At 35.1% G+C, this 26005-nt stretch overlaps 1 protein-coding gene across 1 annotated transcript in view; it reads right to left on the bottom strand.

The window, feature by feature from the left end:
• The window catches only part of LOC109071954 (microtubule-associated serine/threonine-protein kinase 3-like), a 43740-nt gene that overhangs the window by 1969 nt on the left and 15766 nt on the right, over positions 1-26005 (bottom strand). Inside the window, exons 8-29 of the mRNA XM_042734509.1 lie at positions 22380-22455; positions 22094-22303; positions 16016-16117; positions 15780-15912; positions 15614-15684; positions 15467-15520; positions 14656-14684; positions 14405-14410; positions 13898-14106; positions 10429-10567; positions 10224-10356; positions 9974-10139; positions 9760-9861; positions 8755-8877; positions 8447-8559; positions 7694-7866; positions 6296-6417; positions 4785-4985; positions 2412-2638; positions 2207-2329; positions 1393-1529; positions 828-1009 (exon numbers count right to left, since the gene is read on the bottom strand). Of these exons, the coding sequence (XP_042590443.1) occupies positions 828-1009; positions 1393-1529; positions 2207-2329; positions 2412-2638; positions 4785-4985; positions 6296-6417; positions 7694-7866; positions 8447-8559; positions 8755-8877; positions 9760-9861; positions 9974-10139; positions 10224-10356; positions 10429-10567; positions 13898-14106; positions 14405-14410; positions 14656-14684; positions 15467-15520; positions 15614-15684; positions 15780-15912; positions 16016-16117; positions 22094-22303; positions 22380-22455 (2831 nt within the window). The remainder of the gene's footprint in view (positions 1-827; positions 1010-1392; positions 1530-2206; positions 2330-2411; positions 2639-4784; positions 4986-6295; positions 6418-7693; positions 7867-8446; positions 8560-8754; positions 8878-9759; positions 9862-9973; positions 10140-10223; positions 10357-10428; positions 10568-13897; positions 14107-14404; positions 14411-14655; positions 14685-15466; positions 15521-15613; positions 15685-15779; positions 15913-16015; positions 16118-22093; positions 22304-22379; positions 22456-26005) is intronic.

Here is a 26005-nt window from a genome sequence, read left to right as displayed (position 1 = left end):
TGTTTTCTAATTGAATAAGTAAACTAGAAATAGTGCAGAATCTTAAATATTTATTTAACAATATAAAGAGAAATGTTAAATTTTTTAAAATAAATTATATATATTCTGCATATAAATATATGCAATATATTTAAACTTTTTTGTCATTTAACAATCAAATAAGTGAACTAAAACAAGTGCAGAGGCTTTAATGTTTCCTTATTTTACAATATAAAGAAAAGCAGTTCGATTTATTTATTTTTGCATTTTCTAAACACGTGATTTAGAAATGGTGCCGAATCTTAATATTTCTTTATTTTACAATATAAAAAAAAATTTAATAAACGAATGAAAATATAATTTAAAACAGAAATAAGTATTTAAATATTTCTAAATGTTTATCTCCATGTTCTATTTCTAATATTTCTAAATGTTTATCTCTACCTTGTTTTGCTATTTTCTAATATAATAAGTGAACTACAAATAATGCCAACTCTAAAAATAGCTCTTCATTTTATAATATAAAAAACAGAATTATATTTAATATAATAGAATTATAAGAATTATATTTAAAATATATATATATATATATATTTTATAATTTTTTAATTGAATAAATGACCTAGAAATAGGTCTTTTCCCTTTCTTAATTTTATTTAATATTTCTCTTTATATCTGTAATATAAAGAAACAAAAATATTTTCACTTCCTTTCTAAAAAAAAAAAAAAAAAAAAAAAAAAAAAAAAAAAAAAAAAATATTTTTAATAAAAAATAAAACTAAAAAAACTTTGCCAAACTTTGTTGAAATAGTCTTTCATCTTCCATATGTGTTAAAATCATGCCATACCAGCGGTGTGGTCGGGAACGGGGCTCCGGCAGGGTGTTGTGGGTCCGGAGGAAAGGCTGTGTGTGGGAGAGCCTGGCAGACTCTCGCTGGAGGACACAGAGTGATGCAGGCCAGAGGAGAAACTGCGGCTGCTGTGCATGACGGTGCTCTGTTTGGACAGCTTCTTCAGCACATTGCGCCTCCTGGGTGAACACCAGACATTATTCAGGTTAACGAAAACATCAATGATGGATCTCGATCTCTTGCAAGTGACATCAAACTGAATGCCATTAACATATATCAAATATATCAGCCTTTAACTGCTAGGCTGTTAAAGGATATTAAATATTTTTTGCTGAGTAAATACGGTTTAAAATAAACATTAATTCAGTGTCAGTAATTGCGCATCTAATTTGTGTTCACTGAATTGTATTATGTATGCAGAAGCATTATTTATGGAACTGTTTATCCTGCACTCTGCATATTGGGATTGGCCATTGAAAAAAAAAAAAAAACAATAAATAAAATTAATATTATGTAAAATAATATGAGAGCTAAAAAAAAAAAAAAAAAACGTTCTCCTGACCGGTCCTGACTGTCCTTCCATTTGCTCCTCTTATTGCGGCGAGCCATCTTTCCTTTACAGCTGCGCTTGCGTGCCGGCCCAATCTTTATAGACGTGTCCTCCAGAGCGATAGTCTGCAGGGCCACCTGGTTACCACTCTGTGTATTAAGAGAACCATAATGAACGTAAATGTAATCTGACATAATCTTTATTTTATTGCAAACCATTTTATCTTTTAATCTTCCCGTTATTAGCTAGAATTAAATTGTCAAAAAAAAAATTACAATTAAAACTTTTTTTTTTTTTTTGGCAATAATGCAATTTGAACTATATAGAACAAAAGGTACCTGCAATTGTTTGTATTAAGCTCAAACTGAATTACAGATATTGTGAAAAAACTATTAAACTAGTCAAAACTATTATTATAAAACTTACTAGTCAGAACTTATTATTTATATAAGATATATATATATTATGTAAAATACTAGTAAATACTCTAGTATATTTATATTATTTTTTATATTAACTTATATATTCATTTTATATTACTAATTAATTACTATTAAATATGTTTAATACATCTGTAATTACATCAAATATATCTGCAATTCAATTTGGAGTAGTAAAACCTAGTAAAAACGTATGACTATTTATGATATGTAATTTTTGTTCAAAGTAGTTCAACGACAACAACCCTTAGCCATGGTAAAAATCACTGGAAAGTTCAAAACGGTTGTGTTTTCTGTGAAATCCTACAAATGACAATTTATCTTTGGTCTAGTTTAGAATATTACAGAACGGTTCAGTGAATCCCAGCATGCTTCTGTTGGAATACCTTCAAAAGCAGCTCCATCATCTCTGTGTGCACTAGACCCTGCACTGACTCTCCATTCACATGAGTGATCAGATCACCTGCTCGCAGTCCAGCCTCATGGGCAGGGCTGCTCTCCTCCACACCCTGACAGAAAGAGCAAGAGCAATCAGAATAACCCGCAGCTGTAAAGCTCGGTGTCTGAGTGTAGGAGTGATTCTCCGCTCACCGAGACCATGTGGTGTATGGTATAGATGTCGCTGGTCCCCATGTACACACGAATGGTCTGCAGGGTGAAGCCGTATTTCTTCCCAGAGCTGTGGATGATGATGGGGGGGCGGAGCCTGCTGATGCTGAGTGACAAGTCTCGATTGGGGGAGGAGTCTCGGGATGATGGGTTGGAGGAAAACGATCGAGGGGAAATAGAGCGCGCTTGCAGGCTGCCACTGCCATCATCTGGGGAGGAGGAAGAAGGGGAAAAATGACAAAAATAATACTGATGTAGCAACTTTTTTTTTTTAAAGATTTAGTTTTGGATTTTTGACTTTATTAGGACAGGACAGTGTAGAGATGACAAAAAGCGAAGTGGGAGAGAGAGGGGTGGGATCGGGAAAGGTCCTCGAGCCAGGATTCGAACTCGGGACGCCCATAACGCAATTATATGTCATTATATGATTCCATCGATTATAAAAACCAGCAAAATACTGGAAATGGCACATTCCACAGACAAGAATCCATGAATAGCTTTCGATTAGATCTGAAGGTAAATCATTTATAAGCCTACACAAATACAGGAGATCATATTGTTATCTTTTTAACAAGGCTAACGGTTCATTGAAACTTTAAAATAAAAGTTGTGATGTCCACATATTCAAGAAATGTCAGTGGCTGTAGCATTTCTATCATAAATAAATGGGCAAATATTAAAAATTACGGACATTTGAATTTAATGTTTAGTGAATATTAAACAAGGATTAGATCGCGCTGTAAAGTGTAAAAACAATCGTCAGGCTGTTGGCGCTTTCTGCGGGTATTTGATATAAAACAATGTGCATAATTTATTATTATATTGTTTCATTACATGTATTTGTATGTATTTGAACACTTTTGTTCAATAAAACCGTATGATTACTTGCTTTTGATATTTTATTTGAACCAAATATTACTGCCTCACTGCTATTCTGTATGTTTTTAAAGTCATTTTAAAGTATATTGTTCACGTAGGTCTGTTTTTATTACCAAACAAATTATCCAATTATTCAATTAATCTTCAGAACAATCAAGCGATTACTGAAATACCAAAATAATTGTTAGTGACAACCCTAAAAATATACAATATCATTCTCAGTGCCGAGTTACTGTACATGTAATCCAGATTACATAATCAGATTCCTAAAATTAAGTACTTGTGATTTCATTATATTATGTTTACAGATTTTTTTAGATTTTGCTCTTGTAAATTTTATTTTCAAAAAATTCTACTGTGTGCCATACTATTTAGCTTTGTATAATCACAATTCAGAACTGCCATGTAAATATCATGTAAATAAATGTGATCCATGCTTCTAAACACCTTGTAAGAGACAAATAATTAAGCAAGTAAACACTAAACACTGCTGATATACAGCTGTGAAACACTGTTTTCATCATATCTGATGACCTTTACTAATGACTGATTCTGGAAATTTGGAAAAAATTATTTCAAACCTGGAAAGACCCCTGAGATTTTAAGTTAATATTTCAATAATTTATCAACATATTTGCACTGTTCTCTGACGTCAGTTAATGATCGCACTGACATGCAAGTAAATTAATAAAATATTTTTATTTTGAGGGTTCAATCATTGTATTTTGATAATTTACTCATTTGTTCATTTTAATTGTACATATTTATGATTTAATTAATAATTAGTTTTTCATCAACCACCTGCAGTTCTTTCATTAACCCCAGTGCAGTGTGATGTTTAATGCACTTCATATTTTTGTAAAAAATAAAATAAAATAATTTATATATATATATATATATATTCTCTCTCTATTTATGTCAATATGGTGCACAATAATCCCATTAAAATCTGTTATAAATAAATTAGCTCAAAGTAATCTAAAAAAGAAAATAGTAGTGCTGTCAAATGATTAATTGCGATTAATCGCATCCAAAATAAAAGTTTTTGTTTACATAATGTGTGTATTCTGTGTATATTTATTATTTATATATAAATACACACATGCAGTATATATTTGGGAAATATTTACATGCATATATTTATATTAATATAATTTATATTATATATAAATCTATTTAATATATATATACATAACATTTTTCTGAAATATATACATGCATGTGTGTGTATTTATATATACATAAATATACACAGCACACACACATATTAAGTAGCACTAGAAAAAAATAGTCAAATTAGCTTGCTAAAAAATGAGTGAATCTAATAGATTACATTACTAAGTACAATTTTCATTATGTCATTTGTAATCAGTAACAGACTACAGTTTGCAAGTAATCTACACAACCCTGATCACTCTCTACATATGAGGAGAAGCATTATCTTGTATCACTGCAGTGGTGACTGTGGGGTCTGACCTGGTGTGATGATGAGCGAGAGCGTAGACACTGATGCAGACTTGGGAACTTTGCGTCCTGGTGAGAGCCGCTGCCTGTCAGGCGTCTCCAGCTGGTTTCCAAAGCACTGAGGACTCCCTTGTTCCCTTGGCGACGAGTGTTTCGTTCCTGTGCTGTTGCTACGTAGTCTGATTCGTCGCAGGTTGGATACGACAACTTCAGCTGCAGAAAAAAGGTTCGCATCAAAACACTTCTCCACCCTTGTGAATGCAACATAACGTTATTGTATTTAGGTGGACATTAATTTGAACATTGCTAGGGCACACATTTAATATACAAGTCTGTATAGATGTGCAAATATAGTGAGAGATTTTCTTTGAAGGGAGATTTTATAGAAAGACAAAAAGAGAATAGGATGTAAGGGAACAACATGATAGAATCATGAGAGACCCTTCAACTTAAACTTCATTTGTACAGTAGAAAACACTGCAATGTGGCAATAAAGCATAAAAAAAAACTTGAACTCAAATTCAAAAAGTAACATTCACAAATGATATATAATAGTGCTACAAGATGATGGTTAAACATTTGATCAATTATTTTGCTTAAAAATATAAATCACAAATATTAATCATGATTGTTGTCTATTAACAGAATTATTGCACTTGCACATAAGCACAAATCAAGAGAAGGTCAACTCACATGGTTTGCTCGCAGATTTAGTCGCAGCAAACAACGCAAATGACCTCATCAAAGAAAACAGACTGGCAAATGTTTGCCGGTTTTTCAGCTCATTAACGCTTTTTCAATAATACAGAGAGAGCGTGTGCGCATGGTTGCCAGGTTGGGAAGATTATGTATAATCACTGGGCAAAAAAGTATCCATTTATTGATTTTATGGGAGATTTAAACTATTGAAAACTTTAGCCATAAAAGCTTGTGAAAAAACACAAATGGCAAATTAAAATGACAATTTTCAGGATAAATAAGGATTATGCTTAATAAATTGAGAGAAGCAGAAATCATGGTTAAAATTATGATTCACAGTTCATCTCTAAAATATAATTCTAAAAATTAAAATAATTAATTCCACTGTTACAGATATTTTTCCTGAATGCGGAGGTCAAGCATGACTCTTAACCGGAAGGATGTTTTGCATTTCCAGTCTCCAGTCAAACTAGCATATATTACGAGCTGATAATCTAATGTTAAACCTATTAAAGTGTTTTTAAAAAGCACATGGCTCCATAGCGCAATGACCGTCATTTCCTCAAAGTTTAATGAGTGTGTAGATGACACAAAGCTGCCGATGTTACCTACATTAAAAACAGATGGGCACTATTTGAATCCGTAATGGTGGCGTTCATTGTTTACCCAGGAATAAGGTCTATACTGACAAATCCTGGATGAATGCATGATGGATGCTCTCAAGTTGCCCACTGGCAGGTGAGGCAATATGTTCATTTTGAAAATTTGTCAATAAATTTGATGACAGAAATCTAAAATGTGGCACATTCTCAGAGTCAGCTTACCCTCGTCGTCTGTGGAGAGGGCGAATCGAGGCATGGCCTCCAGGCTGTGTGTGCTGCTCACCACTAGAGGGCTCACAGCTCGCTCAGGCTGAGAGGAGCTGGAAGAAGTGCGAGGGCGCAGACTGGAAGACATCAAACACACATTCAGAGTGCTGGAAAATAACATCTACTGTGACTGAGCCAAAAACATCAAAACAATATACTAAAATAATATACTACAACTAATGCAATTCTAGATTGGGTATAATGTTTATACGTTTTTTTTATATAAAAGTGCAACCATAAGAAACATTTTCATTAAAAGTTAACCAAAAAAAAAAACATTTTATATTTTTATATCTAACTATTTATCTATCTATGCAATATTTATAAATATAATTTAGTTTAACTTGTACTAAAATGACTAAAAATAAAAATAAATATGAATAAATAAACAAATATTATTATACAGACATAAAACAACCAAATGTTTATAATTTTTTTTACAAGTAAAAATGTAATTTGACCTGAGGTATCTTATTTTGACTACCCAATTACATTTTTATCAGTAAGAATTGTTGTATTTTTAACTAGTCTAAATTAAGTCGCAGAATTACCGATAATAAACATAACATTTTAAGACAAAATTATATTTTAGATACCTGCTGTTAACTTATCACTAGGGCTGGGCGATATATCTAACGATATGATCATGCGCATCTAGTCAGTAAATCTGTTCCGGAGATTAGCGCTAAAATTCGCCATCACATGCTTTTCAAATGGAGCGGCATTGAATAGACGAGCCGTAGTTCACTGACAAAGATACGCAATATTGTGTTGATTTATCGAAGTTGATATCATATGGGATTAATTGGAACGCGATATTGCGTAGCTTTGTCAGTGATCTACGGCTCTGTCTTATTAAATGCCGCTCCATTTGAAAGCAGGTGATGGCGATTTAGCGCTAATCAAGGAACCAGATTTACTGACTGGATGTGCATGATCTTATCGTTAGATATATCGCCCAGCCCTACTTATCACTAGTCAAAAGTGCCTTGCAGATAACTTAAATATTAAATGTTGACTATAATGTAATGCAATTTTTTTGTAGTAATTATTCATACAGAAAGTATCTACAATGTAAGTTTGACTAGTGCATATTCTAACATTTATTTTTATAATAAAAATGACAAAACCCAATAATTCAGAAATAAAATGAAACCATAATTTTAAATATTAATAAAAACTACAACAGTACCAATAGTGATATTAAATGAACACTGATTGTAACGTACACAACATATATAGTGTAATTTTCTGTATTGTATATAACATGTTCTAGTTGATTGTAGTGACATGTCAGCAGTGACAGAATTTTGGTTTTTGAGTGAACTGATTTATTTATTCCTCTATTCCCACCATGCCCTCTGAGCTGAGAGCCTCTTGTCTCCAGTGGAGGCCTGCCGCTGGATCTCTCCATGTGAGTGAGTGTCCCTCCCGTCCGCCCGGTCCTCTATCTCTTCACTGTGACTGCGGTCAGAGGAGAAACTCAGGTTGGATGGGGTGGCCAGGTGCTCTGTGCTGCTGTACACCTACAAAATTGTGCATAAGAAATGTCAGAGAGAGAAAAAAATGGCAAAAATGTAACTAAATTGTGACTTTGGACCACAAAACCAGTCTTAAGTGTCAATTTTTCAAAACTGAGATTTATACATCATCTGAAAGCTGAATAAAAAGCTTTCCATTGATGTATGGTTTGTTATGATAGGACAATATTTGGCCGAGATACAACTTTTTGAATATCTGGAATCTGAGGGTGCAAAAAAGAAAAAAAAATTGAAATATTGAGAAAATCACATTTAAAGTGGTCTAAATGAAGTCCTTAGCTATGCATATTACTATATATGATTTATTTAACCGATAACCGATATATTTACGGTAGGAAATTAACAACATATCTTCATGGAACATGAGCTTTACTTAATACCCTAATGATTTGTCGCATAAAAGAAAAATCTATAATTTTGACCCATACAATCAATCGTTGACTACTGCTACAAATATAGCCAAGCTACTTAAGACTGGTTTTGTGGTCCAGGGCCACAATTAAAAAAAAATTTTACTCATTTTTTTTTTTTTTATAAAAGTGTGCAGACAGCTGAAGGACCCAACCTTGCTGAAACGATTTGACCAAGAGGAAAACCGTCGTATTTCTAGGGAAGACTCTTCATCATTAGTTTCATCATCTTCATCAGAGGCCAAATGATGGTAGCGTTCAGATCGAGCTACATGAGAAAAAAACAAAACAAAACACACACACAAAAAGGATTTAGGGAGTAATAGGTAAGTACAATGAAGACATAATAACTGCATCTCCGTGCATAAGCCTCAAGAATGAGCTGACATTTCCAGAGCGCTTCGCTCCAGGCATCTGTGAAGCTCCCACAATCTCCTCCCTGTGCTGAATTAGTGAGACTTACTGTCAAAATAACTAGTGTCGTCTTCGGCCTCCAGCTGAGGGATGAACTCAGCTTTCTGACGCAGGAGTCCGTTCCAGTCCAGACCATTGAAGAACATGTGCTGCTTTACTTCTGGAGCCCCACCTACAAACACATGTGAACTCATCAAATCTGACCACAGCTCCAATAAAACCCTTGTATGAATGATTTTTGCAGTACATCTAATCCTAAACATTTAATTTGAACTTAAATGTGTCATAACATGTAATTTCTGTCATTTCTTTTCAATTGAGGTGATGTTAGTTTTTCATACAATCTTAATTTTATTTTTGCTGACCATTTTTGGCCCCCCCAAAAAGTCTCATTTTAATTCAGAGGAACAAAAACAATGCATCTTCATGAATTACATAAAATTTACAAAAATATGTATTTTTAAAAATTCATATAATTATTTACAAAAATTTATTTAAAATAAATGATAAAAACTCACAATAGAGATTCACAAAAATAAAAATGTAAATATATATATATATATAGATATATAATATATATATATATATCATATATATATATATATATTATCTAGATATAAAAATATGAAAATTAAAAATCTATTTCTATTTATAAAAATAAAAAGTAAAATAATAAATAAATAGATAAATAAATAAATATATAAATATAAATTTATATATTTATTCTATGTTTCGTATATATATATAGATATATATATATAATCTATATATATATATCAAAAATGTAATTATATAATTTACAAAATTCAAAAAAATATAAAAAAAAATATAATTTATAAAAATTCTAAATTAAAAACAGCTAGATAAATTTGTTGAATCAGTTGTTGAAGTCCAGAACGACGTGTTTTATCAGCTTTGTTTCAATATATGCTCTTTTTAAAACACTCTTATGAACCCATGGAAAAAATAACGAGTTAACTATACCTAGGTAACATAATTATAGTAAAGAGGTTTTTTAACAATTCCTATCAGCTACAAATGAATGTCAAAGCACCTCTTCCAAGCCTCTCCTGTGCGTTTTGGTTCAGTAATCGTGTGATCAAGTCCTGGGCGTCTACAGGAAGGGCATCATCTCCATCTGGCCAGATAATCTCATCTGCATAAGGAACACAGTGTATCAAATCCTTTCACGGCAGCTTCATTTTAAACCAGTTGGTAAAGCTTCCTGATCCTTTAATGGTATCTGAGTCCTGTTCATCTGAACTCACCACTCACAACCTGTCCAAAAAGCTCTTCCGGTGTGTCTCCGAAGAACGGCACACATCCCACCAGAAACTCGTACAGGATGACGCCCATGGCCCACCAATCAACAGGCTTCCCGTAGCCCTGCCGCAAGATCACTTCTGGAGCAATGTACTCCGGGGTGCCACAAACCTATGAATACAAGACAGATTCTATATTAATATCAATAACGTGTCTTGAAAATTGGCATAGATTGAGTATTATGTTCTTGCCCACCTGCTTATCGATAAACTCTCTAGTGTCTTTCTCAATGTGGCCCTCGTACAGATTGGTTGTCATGTTCATGAGGCCGATTTTGGAGAGCCCGAAGTCAGTGAGTTTAATATGTCCCATTGAAGTAATCAAGAGGCTGCGAAGGGTTAACAGAACTGGTTAACAACAGTTACACTGACATAAATGAAGTCTGCAGTTCATTTCTCACTTGTCTGGTTTGAGATCTCTGTGCACAATGCCATAACTGTGGAGGTACTCCAGCGCTAGAACCGTCTCCGCAAAGTACATCCTGGTCATATCCACAGGAAGTGGGCCCATGTTCTTTAGCAGAGTGGCACAGTCACCACCTGGAGATCATATTAGCCCAGACATATTTATACAAGGTACACACATATACACATGTATTAATAATAATAATTTATGAATTCAATCTAAACAATTTGCAACGGTAACACTTTACTCAAAGCCTTTATGTATGCATAATAAAGTTATTTCTAATCTACGTTGTAATGCATTATATCTTTCCATAAATAATAATAACCAAAGTTAAAATGCATCATAATATTTGAAATTTTGCTTGTCGTGTTTTAATGCATTACACTTTCTAAATGAATAGATAAGTATTATAATGTATTAACAAAAAACAGTAATATTGTGACAATACTGCAATTTAAAACAATGCTTTTCTATTTTAATATACTTTAAAATATAATTTATTTCTGTGATGCAAAGCAGAATTTTCATCAGCCATTACTCCAGTCTTCAGTGTCACATGATTCTTCAGAAATCAGTCTAATATGCTGATTTATTATCAATGTTGGAATATAATATTTTTTAGAAGCTGTGATACTTTTTTCAGGATTCTTTGATGAATAAAAAATGAAAAAGGACAGCATTTAATCGTTTCTAACAATATAAGCCTTTACTTAAAAAAAAATAATACTAATATTCATCATATATTCATGTGTTAAAATGATCAAAAGTGATCGTAAAGTAGTACTGCCTACAAACTTTTGAGAGAAAAGAAAAACAGAGAAAAAACTGGCCACAGACACTATCACATGATGTCACGCAACTTCCGTTCTGACGCGAAGCAGGGTACTCTTACCTCCGCCACACAGTTGCCAAGTCTGTGTATTATACACGACTTTGGGCTTCTTTTTTTGTAAAGTTGCGTGAAAAAAATCCAGGGTGCGGTTTTTTGGGCTTATGTTAAAAAAATATGGTTGCTTGTCAGGGAAATCTGACAAGCAACTTTGTTTATTTATGTTCGCCGTATTCTATTCTCCAATGCATTGAATGACACTCTGTCTCCTCACAGTTAATAGCCAACCAATGCACTAATATAAATGCTGCAGCGTAATTTGCCAAATGTTCCGTCCCCTCACTGGAGAAAAATCACGTTCAAAAAGGCGGTGTGTGACGCTGTAATCCAATCGATGATAGAAGTACACGTAGAGGACTGGGATGACTTTCATTTAGCATAATTTTGAATTATTACAATGTTTTTGTAATGTTTTAATTATCACGGGCTGTAATAAAAAGCTAGTAGTCCTATACTAATACTAAGAGTAATGGTTCGAATAGCCTATATTTTAGTAGACTATGTGGCTATGTTACAGCTCCCCTTTGAAGCTCTTGTGTTTTTCTCCTTTTCAATTTCTGCTCACAGGTGATTGGAGATGAGTTTTGTTCCCACTTTTGTTGTAGTTTGTTGATTTTTGTAAAATAGCTTCTGTTTTTTCTTTTCAGATAAAAGAGTGGTTTCAGTTTAATATGTTGCAGGATCATTTATTGGTAATAAATAATATTGGTGATAATAAATAATCCAAAAAATATTGGGCTTGTTTTTGAAGCTGCGGTTGCTTGTTTGTTTTGCTAGAGTTGGCAACAGTGCTCCGCCAGCATAGTAAAGCTCTATCACCACCAGCATGGAGTTCACCCAGACGCTTGAACATCTGCCACAAATATAATTAGACGATGACTGCTGCCGTCTACTCTCATCCTCATCTTATTTTACAGAGTACTAATCATCGAGATTTGCCGCTTGAAATCAAGGGAGGTGAAAATGCAAAGGTTGCCGTTTTTATTGTGGATGAAGTTGGTTAGATACATTTGTCAAATAAACAAACGTTTTAGATATTTACACATGGTAACAGAACGCCTTTTCATTCAATAATTTATGTAGCTACTGCCAAAGACTAAAGGACTTTGGTAGCGCTTAATACAGCGCATGTAGACTATGTACAAGAATAAAGGTCAACAAAACAAGCTTGTACTATTTAAATATCAATAAAACCGGGTCTATATTTTTCTGCATTATTCTGATAAACATGACAATATAATTCATAAATAAATAATAGATATATTAAGTTTACATAAGCTTTTACTGTTAAATACAGATTTGTGAGCATTTGTGTAAATAGCCTAAAGACCGCACATCAGCTGTTTTTTAAGATCACACTGCATATAGCCTCAAAATGAACATAAAATTTGATCGATCACATCACTCAATAATAATTCACAAAGAAAAAGAGTATACATGTAAAGTCAAATTTATCTGAGGAATTAAAGTAGAGGCGGTTGACGATAGTCCTTCTTGCACTGTTTCAATATAAAGCGGTTTTATTCTTAAACTGGATAATATTAGGTTTCTTTTCAGAATATTTGCATTTGTGGATGTGAAACTTCCCTTAATATGAGAATATTTAATATAAAAAAATGTGACTTGTGTCCATGTAATTTTTCCCATAATAATAATAATAATAAAAAAAAAAACACACGAAGTATGTCTGTTTTATTGCAGAACAACACTTGCATATAAATATACCCAGAGAACTTACAGCTGTACTCACTATTACAATCATCACAGCAACAACTGAAATAAATCAAATAAATTACCCAGGGAATGACATAAACCGAAATAACAAATGAAATGGTTTTAAGTATATATTTCCTGTGGATACGTATTCGTTATCATACAAATCTGAAAGCAAGTCTAACGTTGCTACAGTTGCTGCAAGCTAGCCTCCCAACCATCTGATGTAGAATACCGCTCGCAAAAGAACCCGACTGTAAGTTGTGGAGGAAATCTTATCTTTATATGAAATATTAATATTATTATTAGCTTCACTGTACTAAAGGGTGTTCTTTATGCGGTCTCTGAGTGCTTGAGTTTTTGATGAGCTGAGCGATAACAGGAAATCTGATGTGTGTGTGTGTGTGCGCAAGACAAGTGTGAGACAGAAATGTTATTTTAGTTTCTCAGACGTCCTGGCTACTTAGAAAATGATTTGCATTAAATTCTTAGAAACTCATCTGGAGGACATAGTTTTACCTGCATGTTCCTGAGAAGTCTCTGGTGTAAAGGTATAACGGAAGTAGATACACACTGCTTTGCGGAAAAGTGGAAGTTAGGTGACGTCATTGTGAAAAGGGTCTATTACACACTAAATGAATGAAGATCTCACATTACCAGACTTAAAGTCACAACAAAGTCACGCAGAAACACGTTTGATATCCTGATGGAATCAAAGTCAGAGTCGTAGAAACAAGATTTTCAATTAAATCTGTCGATTTAAATCTGCAGACTGGCTCTGACTTTCATCAACTTCTCCAGACTTTAAATCACTGGAAAACTGGTGCAAAAAAGTTGTGTAGTATAGTGTAGCCATTACCTTCCACGTACTCCATGACCATGCACAGATGTCTGCGGGTCTCGAAGGAGCAGAACATGCTGACCACAAAGGGATTCTCTGCAAACGTCAGGATGTCTCGCTCCACAAACACCTGCTGGATCTGGTTCCGCAGAATCAGGTTTTGTCGGTTGATCTTTTTCATCGCAAACCGTTGCCGAGTTTCTTTATGCCTTACCAGATACACAGCCCTGCAGGAGAGATGGAGAACATAGCAGTAGGATGCTTGGGTAATGAGCTTCCTGACCTTAAAAACACAAAGCACTGATTCTTGAGAGATTAAGTAAAACAGCTACACAATTTTAGTTTTCACCAATTTAGTTATTAAAGGGATAGTTCAGCCAAAAATGAAAATTCTATCATCATTTACATCAATTCTTCCAGCTGTTCCAGAAGATATTTTGAAGAATGTTGATAACCAAACAGTTTCTGGTCACCATTGATTTACATAGTATTTTTTTTCTACAAACAATAGTAGTCAATGGGAACCTGTAACTGTACGATTACCAACATTCTTCAAAATATCTTCTTTTGTGTTCAGCAGAAAGAAGATATTCATATAGGTTTGGAACAGCATGAGGGGGAGTAAATGATGACAATTGTTTATTTTTGGGAGAACTATCCCTTTTGATAACATTTCCTCTTTGAAACTAATCAGATCACTAGAATCTTAACACAAATGTACTAGTTTGACTTTCAGAATTATGACATTGCGTTTTCAGTCATGGCCCTAAACCCACCTACCCCCAGACTGTAACTTAATATTTTCCTTTACATATTCTTTCTAAGTAACTGTGCTAATTTTTTTCTGTCATAAACATGATGTGTCAAATCCATCACACAAATCAGAATTTTTAGCTCATTTGCCTAATTTGAACTCTTTTCCCCACCAGCGTTTTTTTTTTATTTTTTTTTAAGTTGCCAGCATTTTTTATTATTTTCACAAAATTATCATGACCCCCATAATATTCTGTTGCATGAATATCTGAACATGCATTATGCAAATCTTCAATAACTCCATTCATTAATCAACACAATAAACACCTGAACAGAAAGAAATAGAAGAAAAAATTTAATAAATTTGTTATCTTTGCACGTTTACAAAAAATAAAAAGTATTCTCTTGCTTCATAAAATTACAGTTGAAACACTGATGTCAAATGGACTATTTTAACAATGTCTTTACTATGTTTCTAGGCCTTGAACGTGGTAGTTTCACTGCGGTCTATGCAGGGTCAGAAAGCTCTCGGATTTCATCAAAAATATCTTAATTTGTGTTCCAAAGATAAACAAAGGTCTCATGGGTTTGGAACGACATGAGCTTGAGTAATTAATGACAGAATTTGCATCTTTGGGTAAACTATCCCTTTAAGTAGGTCCTGTTGGCAGCTAGCAACACCAGAAAAAGAAACTGCCTTTGTGATGGCAATAATAAACCATTCAAATCAAGTTTTGCCCTTAAGCCTTTCTATAGTAATCACTTTTTTACCTGTAGTCATGATATGATTTGCTTACCCCCAAAACCCACATCTCATAAGATTAAAATACTCACAAAATCGCTCTCCAGTGGTTTTCTTCGTAGTGGTGTGGGTAAAGATTTATTCTGCTGTAAGCAACAGGAAGTGACATATTGTTAGTGACGTCTTACGAAACCTAACAAGGCTATTTAACTCTTCAGCTCTTTTTGAGGTGCATTTACCTCCGCGGATTCTTCCGAATCGACCGTCAGTGTGGGGCCAGAGTCATACTGCTCCTCGAGCTGCACGACTTCTGTCAAAAGAGATGGACACAACAACATGAGCCTGAGAGAAACTGACGTGCTTTCAAAACAAAACCACCACAAGATAATTAACAGATAATAGCACCATCAAGGGGATCTCGGTTGAGTCCAAGCTGGCTGATTATATAGCGGGGAATATCGGTTTTGATGCCCTGACCGACTTTGGCGTGACCTTCTGCGGCCTCCAGAAGATGGTAAAACTCCTCTGGGTCAAACTCCTAGGGAAGTGAAAATCAGGTGCACAGTTTTGGTGCACATCAGGTGCACAATGTCAGAGCGTTATGAATTTTCACTGTGAATCAGTGTAGTGCAGAATCTCACCAGACACTCCAGCAGTCGTGCGGGTCGTGAGATGATGATGAGGATCTTCTTCACCAGCTGGGTGATTACTGAAACCTCCTCACTCTCGGAGCGCTCCAGAGCTTAGCGAGACAAACACAAGCTGTTCAATGGATAACGAATGGCTTGTCTTGATCTACTGAAATAGTTTTGCGTCAAGTATGTGATATGTATAAAATCGTTACTATCGCATGAACTACCAACGTCAGTTGCATTGCTTCACTGCTATTCATAAACCCTCATCTGTGTCCTCAAGGGAAGGTTAAGTGCCTTTCGATCGTGCACTTCAGTATGTCACCAGAAGTGTTGTTTTTTTGGATTCTATGTAGTAAGGAAGTGTTTAATTTTGGACAAAGGGATAGTTAGTGATGCACTGAAATCTCTGTAAATGCAAATATTTGAAATTCAACTCACTAACCAAACCAACTAGCACTTATATTTTGCAAAAAAGGAAAAGAGTTATATTATATAGAATATAAAGTGTAAATAAAGTTATTATTTTTTTCTAGCTTACTAAAAATATATGGACGCTGAATTGCTTTCCTGAGGTAAATGATAGGTTTTTAGCTAATAGCAAAATCTTTTGCTTTTTAACATTCATATTTTTAACAATAAGGGGGACGAATTTAGAGTTGCAGCATCTTGTTCTTCTGCAGTTTTAATGGCAGGTGGCAAACCAGGGTAAAAGCTTTTATTTCTGCCACCTGCTGGACTGGAGTGTGAGGTGCTGGAAGACACGTGGGAAAATAGAGATTGGCATGATTTGACTTAAAAATGATTAAACATTCCAGATTACAACTTTAGACTGTATAAAATATTGAGAATTTTCATTTTGGGGAGAGCTGTCCCTTTAAGACAAATTATATATTATAAAGATGTCTTAACAGTAAAAACAGTGATATTGCGAAATATTATTACAATTCAAAAGAACTGTTTTCTATTTGAATATATTTTTAAATGTAATTTATTCCTGTGATGCAAAGCTGCATTTTCAGCATCATTAAAGTATCACCTGATCCTTCAGAAATCATTTGAATATGCAGATTTGCTGCTCAAGAAACATGTCTTATTATTACCAATGTTGAAAACAGCAAACTGTAATACTACTTTAAGGATTCTTTGATAAATAGAAAGTTCAAAAGAGCACCATTTATTTTTCTAACATAATAAAAGTCTTTGCTGTCACTTTTGATCAATTTAATGCAACCTTTTCTTTAATTTCTCTTTTTAAAAGACTATTTAATTAAAAGAGTCAGAGAGAGGGTGTAAAATAATTCAGCAGCATACTGTGCGCTGATCATCAAATAGACAGAAGACGGCTGTATCCGTTCTGAACACTGGACAGTATTTGGCGAAGTGACTGGAATGTTATTTCTTGCTTGTTCTGGGGAATCTGCTGGCTTGTGGGATGTGGAAGTGGGAGGTAATGAGCTACTTGTTCTACAGGATCAAATCCTTTCTAGGCGCTCGTGTGAATTTTAATCAACTCTGTGTACTCACAGAATCTGGATTTGAGATGCATTAGATGGGAAAATATAAAGACTGTTCAAGACGTATTCAAATATCATATCCTAAACACAAGCATCTGCGAAAGAGAGCATAAAAACATTTTTAATCTATCTTGAGCCTCCTCCCCCAAGCGAAAAAAGAAAAACAAAGAAATAACAAAGGATCACGCTCGGTCAGACGACTCCTACGAAAAACTAAAATTACTGCACTTTTATGCATTTGATGAAGCCGAACAAAGTGAGGTAGACATGCTATCAAATCAGCATTAAAGAGCCTCGTAGCAAGATAAGATGTGTGACTCATGTTTCGCAGACAGACAAATGCCACTGCAAGAGAGGTTTGAGGGAAACATGGATGATTCGAACTCGACACGAACCGTTACATCAAAACAATGAACTGTTTCCTTTTTTAGCACTGCAGCCGGAGTGTCTCTTTCCATCATAAGCAGATGGCAGCTCAGACTCGACTGTGACTTGTGCCCTTGCAGCACAGAGCTTCATAATGATGCCCAGCTTCAAGCTGTCCTTACTGTTTACATGCGGAAAATTTACAATCTATTTATGATCAAGGATGGGATTCCATTTGCGACATTCAATGATAATTCATGAAACTGATAAATAGAATGAAAAGCAGTTCAATATGATGACAAATTAGTATAATTAATTCTTTTGTTAATAACTACAGTGGTGTCTAAGAAGTCTGAAAACATTTTTTTCTCCCCATTTAACAAATTTAATCAATAAAAATTTAAAATAACAATATAAAAATCAAAATAATTATTCATCAAAATATAAAACTGATTCTGCACCATACTGAAAAAATATACGCAGTAGTTTTTGGAATACAAAACTATTTTATCATCTGAAATATGCTGTGATTTCTAATTCCAAAGTGATTTATATTATAAAACTAATGTTAAGAACACAAATTATTAGAAACATGAGCCCAAATTTATTTGTGCAGTGCCTTTTCCACCTGTAGTTTCAGTTTTGCTTTAAATAAATTAGTTTAACCTTGACATTTATCATAAAATAAGTTGTTTACAAGGAATGCCACTATAATTTGTTTGTTTTATACTTTTATTTTTCATTTCTGTCTGTTCGTTTCAATTTAAAGGATTTTTGAGTTTATAATTTTTGTAAACATTTTAATTACTAGTATTTTATCTGAATGTAAACTGTGACTTATACACCGACGCAACTTCTGTGTTTTTTCCCTTTCTCAAATTAGTCAAATGTTAATGAAAAATGCACTTTGTAAATAGTACATTTACATTTAAAATAGTAAATATAAAAAGAAATAATATAAATATAAGCAATAATAAGCTAAAATTTGTCGTTAATGATAATGATTAGCTTTGAACACTTTTACTCAATATGGATTAATCTAGGAGTATCACACAGCAAAAATAAACATAAGTGTCAGTCAGTGCATGTTACTTAAGTCTACATGTTTTGTGTGTCTTTTTGTGAATGAATGGCATAGTTTCATCTACTACACAAACTCAAACACAGGTGATGCTCAGTGTTTTCAGTGTCCGTGTCTCAATATATGAGTATATATATTACACTACAAACCACCAAAATAAAAGTTTAGTTTAACTCGAAGCAATTATGACAGAAATATATCATGTTTTTATACTAAAATGCACTTTTCAAAACAATGCTACTACTTATTTTTAGGGAGTATCATACAATCATTCATGTTTTAATTTACACAGTTCTGTTGCGTAGCATCTTATTTGAAAAGAAAAAAAAACTGAAAAAAAAAAAAACAAATTGCAACGTTTTGTTGTAAATGAATTTTTGAAAAAAAAAAAATTAAAATAGAAAACGCAGAATTTTGAAAAAAAAAAAAAACAATTATTTTGTGGGGCCCTAAATTAAAAGGTAAAAAAACAATTATACACATATTATGTCTAACTAACAAACATGTGGAAAGTGTTTCCTTCCCCATTAATGGCAAATGAAAATTGCAATATTGTATGATATGCTAAAAATACTGTAATAATATTTTTGGCCATATCACCCAGCTCTATGTGTAACATTTAAATCAAGCAATCATTTCTGCCGTTATACCAGCCATTGTTCAACCTGCTCTTTATAAGTTAACAACATATAAGCCACCAATAGTTTTAAGCATAACACAAGTGAAAATAAAGCAGCAATGACTATGCAATCCCAGAAGGGAGCAGAGATTGACAGGAACAGCATAGAGCAGACCGATGTAACCACAAACCAACACAAAACTGTAGGATTTGACTATCAATCACAACAGGTTGATGATTGAACAGTTTGAGCAGTTAAACTGCAGCATGATTGCAGCATCAGGGCCCTGCACTTGGCACCGCTGACTAAGGGAAGTGGGAAACACTTTAATAGCCTTATCTATGAGCACGACATCCACCGCACAGCAGTGATCTGACAGCGCGCTCAGTCTTGCCTGGGGTTGTCTGAACATTACATACAGGGTGGGCGTAAGGGTTGCTATGGAAACTAACACCCTGTAGTTGCAAAGATGAGCATGGAGCTTGAACGGGGAGATCTATATTTCTAATCAAACCCTCTGCTGCAGGGTACACACACATTTATACACAAAACGACGTGCAATTACACACACATGCAAACGCTCACGTGTATGCAAATGTACACACACGCAGCTCGAGGCTGCTCTTTTTGCTGGTGTAAAAAAATCTAAACGTATTTATAGAGTAAAAACACCTTGGGGGAAGAGGTGGATTTCACACTTGTTAGGGGAAATTGTCACGGTTTCTTTTGAGAATACATGACATTTCTGGTCCCTTAAAGCCAGCAGCAGCAGCAGCACACTAACAACAGCAGTGACAGAACCCAGCTGTGCCCTGATGTCACCGTCAGCCTGATATTCCTGCCAGAACACAACCACCATCTCAGACCACCTGTTGGCTTTGGCATAATCAGAAAAGGACAGCATTACCAAGCTGACACTGGCTAAAGCAGCAGAAAATGATTGTTCATGCATACGACAAGGACTCAACCAAAGTCAAGCTAGATTTAAACTTATTGTGCACAGACATAAAAAATGTTTCTGCGAAGTCGTAAATGAAACTAAGATTGGAGTCTGGAGTATGTTTTACTAGAGTCTTTCTACATCGAAATTGTTTCACGTTTCATTCAATGTGTTACTTGCCATTTCTTTGATTATTTGTGACATTAACCGGCAATTACTAGGTAAAAAAAAAATTCGAAGTAATGGTCACTGCACACGGAGACCAAAGTTCTTGCACGTTAAAAAAGAGATACGACATCATGTTATTTAAATCACATTTATACACTGCCACATTAGAATGTCAAAAAAAATTCAGATCGGGTTCGATTTTCTGCATTTTTCGCATTCGCAGCAAGCATTTTGAGAGGTGTTTTGACAATTTAGAGCCACCGTACAAGTGAACTCCAAAATCCAGAATGGCGTCTGACAAGTTGATCCACTTGGTGGTCTACTTTTTAATATATGGCTCCAGTATCGCAAGCAAAGCATCAAACTGAGCCACTGACATCCTGAAGTAAAGTTTGAATCGCCTGTGATAATCCCACAGCTCCTTAATAATGAGGTGGAACTCCTTCCTCTCTGTATCTCAGGACTGGATGGACCCAATACTCTTTCTTTTCTCTTTTTAAGAAGAAAGAAGACAACCAAATCATCCTCACTGCTAGAAGACTCCATTTTGTATTGTTTTATGATTTTTTTTTTAATATACTGTAACTCCGATAGGATTCGTCTGAAAGGAGAAAGTCATATACACCTAGGATGCCTTGAGGGTGAGTAAATCAGGCTAATTTTAATGTTTGGGTTAACTAACCCGTCAATATTTGTTAGAAAATATTTTAACAAAACAACTTCACTGCTTATTACTATTTTAATGTTATTAAATATTATTCACACTTTTGCATGCCAAATCAAAGTCATGTGGTACGACTAAATCTTTCACCATGAAAAAAAAAAAAAATTGAAGTCAAAACATTTTTAAAAATATCAGATAATTTGACCGTTATGACAAAACAAGCGTAGTTCAGATTGTAAAATGTCATATGGTGCAACTCCACAAAAACTCTATAATCATAAATGTATATTTCAAGAAATCTGTAAAAAATAAATACATTAATATTTTTGTATACTTAAAAAAAAAAACATTTTGAAAGTAAATAACAGTTTTTATTTTTATTTTTATGTCTACACAAAATTTCAATCTTTAGTGGGACTGACTCCAGTTACCTGTTTATAAAGTATATGTTGCCCCTGTCCATGACAATATAAAACTAGTATGAAATCCATTTGTTAGTAAATATGACTGTCAATCCTAAATACTGACCAGGTGAATGTAGCTACTGTCTCAATGTAATTTTTTTTTTTATTGTAGTTTTTATTTACATGGCTCTGCCGTATGCAGGTGCCACATGTGAGAGCTTGTGCGCTTCCTACCAGGCCACTTCTCCAACATCAAAAAAGTCTCATACCCAAACAACTGCCTGGATTCACTGAACTGGAAAGATCTTTCAGAAATTCCTGCCTCACCTCATGCAGCATTTTTTCCAGTTTGTCCTGCAGCTCTATGAAGTACAGAGATGTGATCAGGCCCTTCTGGGATTTATCCAGACAGTCCCTGGCCAACTCCACCAACTGGTGCTGGATAAATCCCAAGACGCCATCTCCCAGCGGCAGGGTGCTGTCTGGGGAAAACTGCCTGATGACTTCCAGCAAATGCTCCTCCATCTGAGCGGTGGCCTGCACAGCAGAGAGAACATTAGGCATCTCAGACTTGTAGAGTAAAAACTGGAAATAATCTGTTGGCGATACATACCTTTGGAAAGCGCTCCTTATAGACATGATTCATCATTATAATTTCATTATCAAAGGAGGTGCCAGTTCGTCCAGGGCTAAAACAAGGAGAACAACAGATGATAACTAATGATCCACTGGACCGAAAAAAACTCAGCATGCACTCAGCCGAAAACCCCACCCAAAAATAAATGTTTGATAATCAACAATCAAGTAAAAACTGAGTTGTACAAACATTTAAATTGCACATAAGGCAGTTTTTGTCATTTTTAATAACAGTATTTTTTGTTGCAATATGAACATTTAAACAATGGCTGTAAACTTTTTAGTGACAATTCAAGAATACATTAAATAATGAAGACAACAGGTTAAGTAAAATATAATGAATCTGTAATACAATGCAACATAGATTCTGATGTTCATTAATGTTTTTTTCCTGATATAACTAGTAATAAAGAGAAAGATATGAATGGTTGCTGCTTGAACTGAGACACTACAGTGATCTGTCACACCACATTAAAAAGTGCCAAAACTCATAACTTATTGGATGTATTTTGTGATATTTGTGGTATTTCATATTAAAATATTTCATATTAAAAGCAAAGCATAAATCTTATTGTGATTATTGGATAACAGACGCTACAAATAAAGTTTAGTGATGTTCAAGCGTCAACATAAAATAGCATAGATTAAAGACGGCTCTTGAGATTTAAGAATCCATATCAGTATCGATTAAAAACAAGAAATCTGTATTGTTAATTCAGGACTAGCATTTGCACAGCTGACATGTTTACAGTTTATCCACGTTGTGTCACAAAATAGACACTGGTACGATCAAAATGTGCCATCAGAGAAATGCTCATTAAACGTCTCTGTCCCTTTTAATGATTTTGCCACTTCAAAACTATTTCGGCTTAAAACCAAAAATGGCTGTTTTGGAAGAAAATATGCCTTTGCATCACTAATGAAAACTGCCATTATGTAGATTGCTGGTTAAATACTTTACTGACAAATATACCCACAATCCTCTCCTTTCAAAAACCAAGTGAGCCGTGTTTTGTTTGTGCAAGCACACTCTTTGAAGCGTGAAGCATTGTGGGTGGACATCTAAACCTCTGAATCCTGCAGAGATGTGGGCTAAAGGTGAGGCGCTGCACTGCAGTCTGTAGACTGGCTCAGAATAGGTGTCATAAACACAAAAAAACCCTCATCTGATTTTAGTTTCTACTTCAGATTCTTCCTCCTGCATATTAACTGGCCAGATGCAAATTTCAAACCCTAGTTCAATTATACCATAGTGAAAGCGGTCTCTTCTCTGACTCAGCCTCAAGGGAGGTTCTTTTGCAAAACAAAAATGCTCCTTTTGTTTCGTTTTGTTGGGGAAAGCCTGGATATTCCTATTAGTCAATAGTCCACTCATCTGACAAGTCTGTCAACAAACAGCACTGAAAGAGATTGTTCACCCAAAAATGAAAAATCTGTCATCATTTACTCATCCTTACATCATTTCAAACCCATATGACTTTCTGGTTGTTTCTGGTTGATACAGTTACAATGAATGGGGGATTCAGGCTTTCATGCTTCAAAAAAGGGTACAAAGGCACCAAAGAAATATCAAAAAAGTGCTCTTTAAAAGGGACATTTCACCCAAAAAATAAAATTCTGTCATCATTCACTTATCCTCAGGCTGTTCAACATTTGCATGAATTTCTTTCTTCTGCTGAACACAAAACCAAGCAGCTTCTGGATTGACTCCCATAGTATTTTTCCCATAATATAGAATATGGAAGTCTATGGGATCAACAACTGTTTGGTTACCAGCATTCTTTAAAATATATTTTGTGTTCATACGGGTTTGGAACAACTTGAGGGTGAGTGAATGATAGAATTTAAAAAAATATGTATTCCAAGTTCTCAGAAGTCACACAATAGCTTTGCATTAGGGATAAATCATAATTCAAACTGAGTCAAATTGAACCAAATCAGTGCAACTTGTAAAAAAAAAAGAAAAAAAAAAATGTTGTCACTTCCTGTTTGTTGCTGTCGTGTGTTTTGAGTTTGAGCTCCGTCACATTAATTCTTCACTGTCTATTATTTATCTTAAAATCTATTTTATACGCCGTCATTTTCGTTTCTATACCGTGTGAATATATCCTATCCTATCATATTCTACAACAAAAACAATCACAGCGCCTTATCATCACTAGTTTTATTTTGATTTCCCAAGTCCGCTATTAGCTTATAGCCCATTATTATCGCCAGCGTGGTTACTGCTAATCCCGCATACATTGCTAATACTCTATTCATGTATATTACTTGCTTTAATGGCGGATATATGTCTACCTCTGAGTGCAGGTGAGGACACGTTCGAGCTACATTCGGTGCAGCTCGAGCTGGAGGCCATGGAGAAACAGATTCGCGAACTGGAGGAGAGGCAGGCCCAGCTGAGAGAACCGAGAGATGCTGGAAACATCCCGGGCTGACGCTCACAATTCCAGGGTAAGTATACAGCGTGCTGCTAACAGTCCCACCACCTCTACTCCGTGTGTTTCTCTGCACAGGTTTGGTGCACCCAGGACGCGATCTTCCCAGATGTCCTTCACTCCGGGACACCACGGACCAGGCCCCAGCCCATGACCTCTCCACCTCCGCTGCCTCCGGTCTTCGAGATCTCCACCCAGAACCACTTTTCTCCCCTCCGTGAGATGGAACGCAACGCTATGATCGTCGGGGACTCCATCATCTGACACGTCCGTGCTACGTTATCCGAAGGTAAAGTGCACACTCACTGTTTCCCTGGTGCTCGTGTTCTCGATGTTTCTGCGCAGTTACTGATCTGCGCACAACATCCGCGGCGACGATCATCGTGTCAGGACCGCTTCCCACATATCGACGAGGACACCAAAGGTTCACTAGACTTTTTGCTTAAAATGAATGGTTATTGTCATGGTGTAAAGAACAGAAATTGCTCCTTGTTAATAAGTGGAATCTTTTCTGGAAGCGTCCTAGGCTTTTTTGCGCTGATGGCCTGCACCCCAGCAGAGTCGGAGCAGAACTCCTGTCGGACAACATCTCCAGGATGCTACGCTCCATATGACTAGTAAGACAATTCTCAAATAACTGCTATGATGGCTTTTGTTCTACCCGCTTAAATAATAGAAGTACTTGCGCTGTCCAATCTACTGTATTAAGACTGTGTTTGTTCCCCAAATAGGATGGCTGAACTTAAGGCCCGGGTACACTTCACATTAAGCATTCCTTTCAGTCTCGTGCACAGCCGCATCTGCACAGCTTTCAAAAGTATACTCAACCGCAGATGAGCGCGGATGGATGAGGTCTGCCATACAGTACCAGGGGTGTGCGGCTGTCCGCGAGCCCTCTTGATGACGAAAATAACGTAATGCCGATGGTGCACGGACGACAGAAGTATACGTTGGCCTTTACCCGATCGGCAACCGGACGTATTCTGCCTTATTGCAATTCTGTTCTGGACAAAATGTAATTTATGTAAAAATATGAGGTCTGTTAACGCCCGTTAACACAGGCCAGAGATGCTGAAGACCGACGCACAGTTATTATTATTTATTTTTTTTACCCAGTCATTTAAAAATACACATTTCAGAGCTGTAACAACAATACAGTGATACG

The sequence above is a fragment of the Cyprinus carpio genome, chromosome B11 (genome assembly GCF_018340385.1).
Source record: "Cyprinus carpio isolate SPL01 chromosome B11, ASM1834038v1, whole genome shotgun sequence".
Taxonomy (NCBI): Eukaryota; Metazoa; Chordata; class Actinopteri; order Cypriniformes; family Cyprinidae; genus Cyprinus; species Cyprinus carpio.
This window is presented reverse-complemented; position numbering and strand designations above follow the sequence as displayed.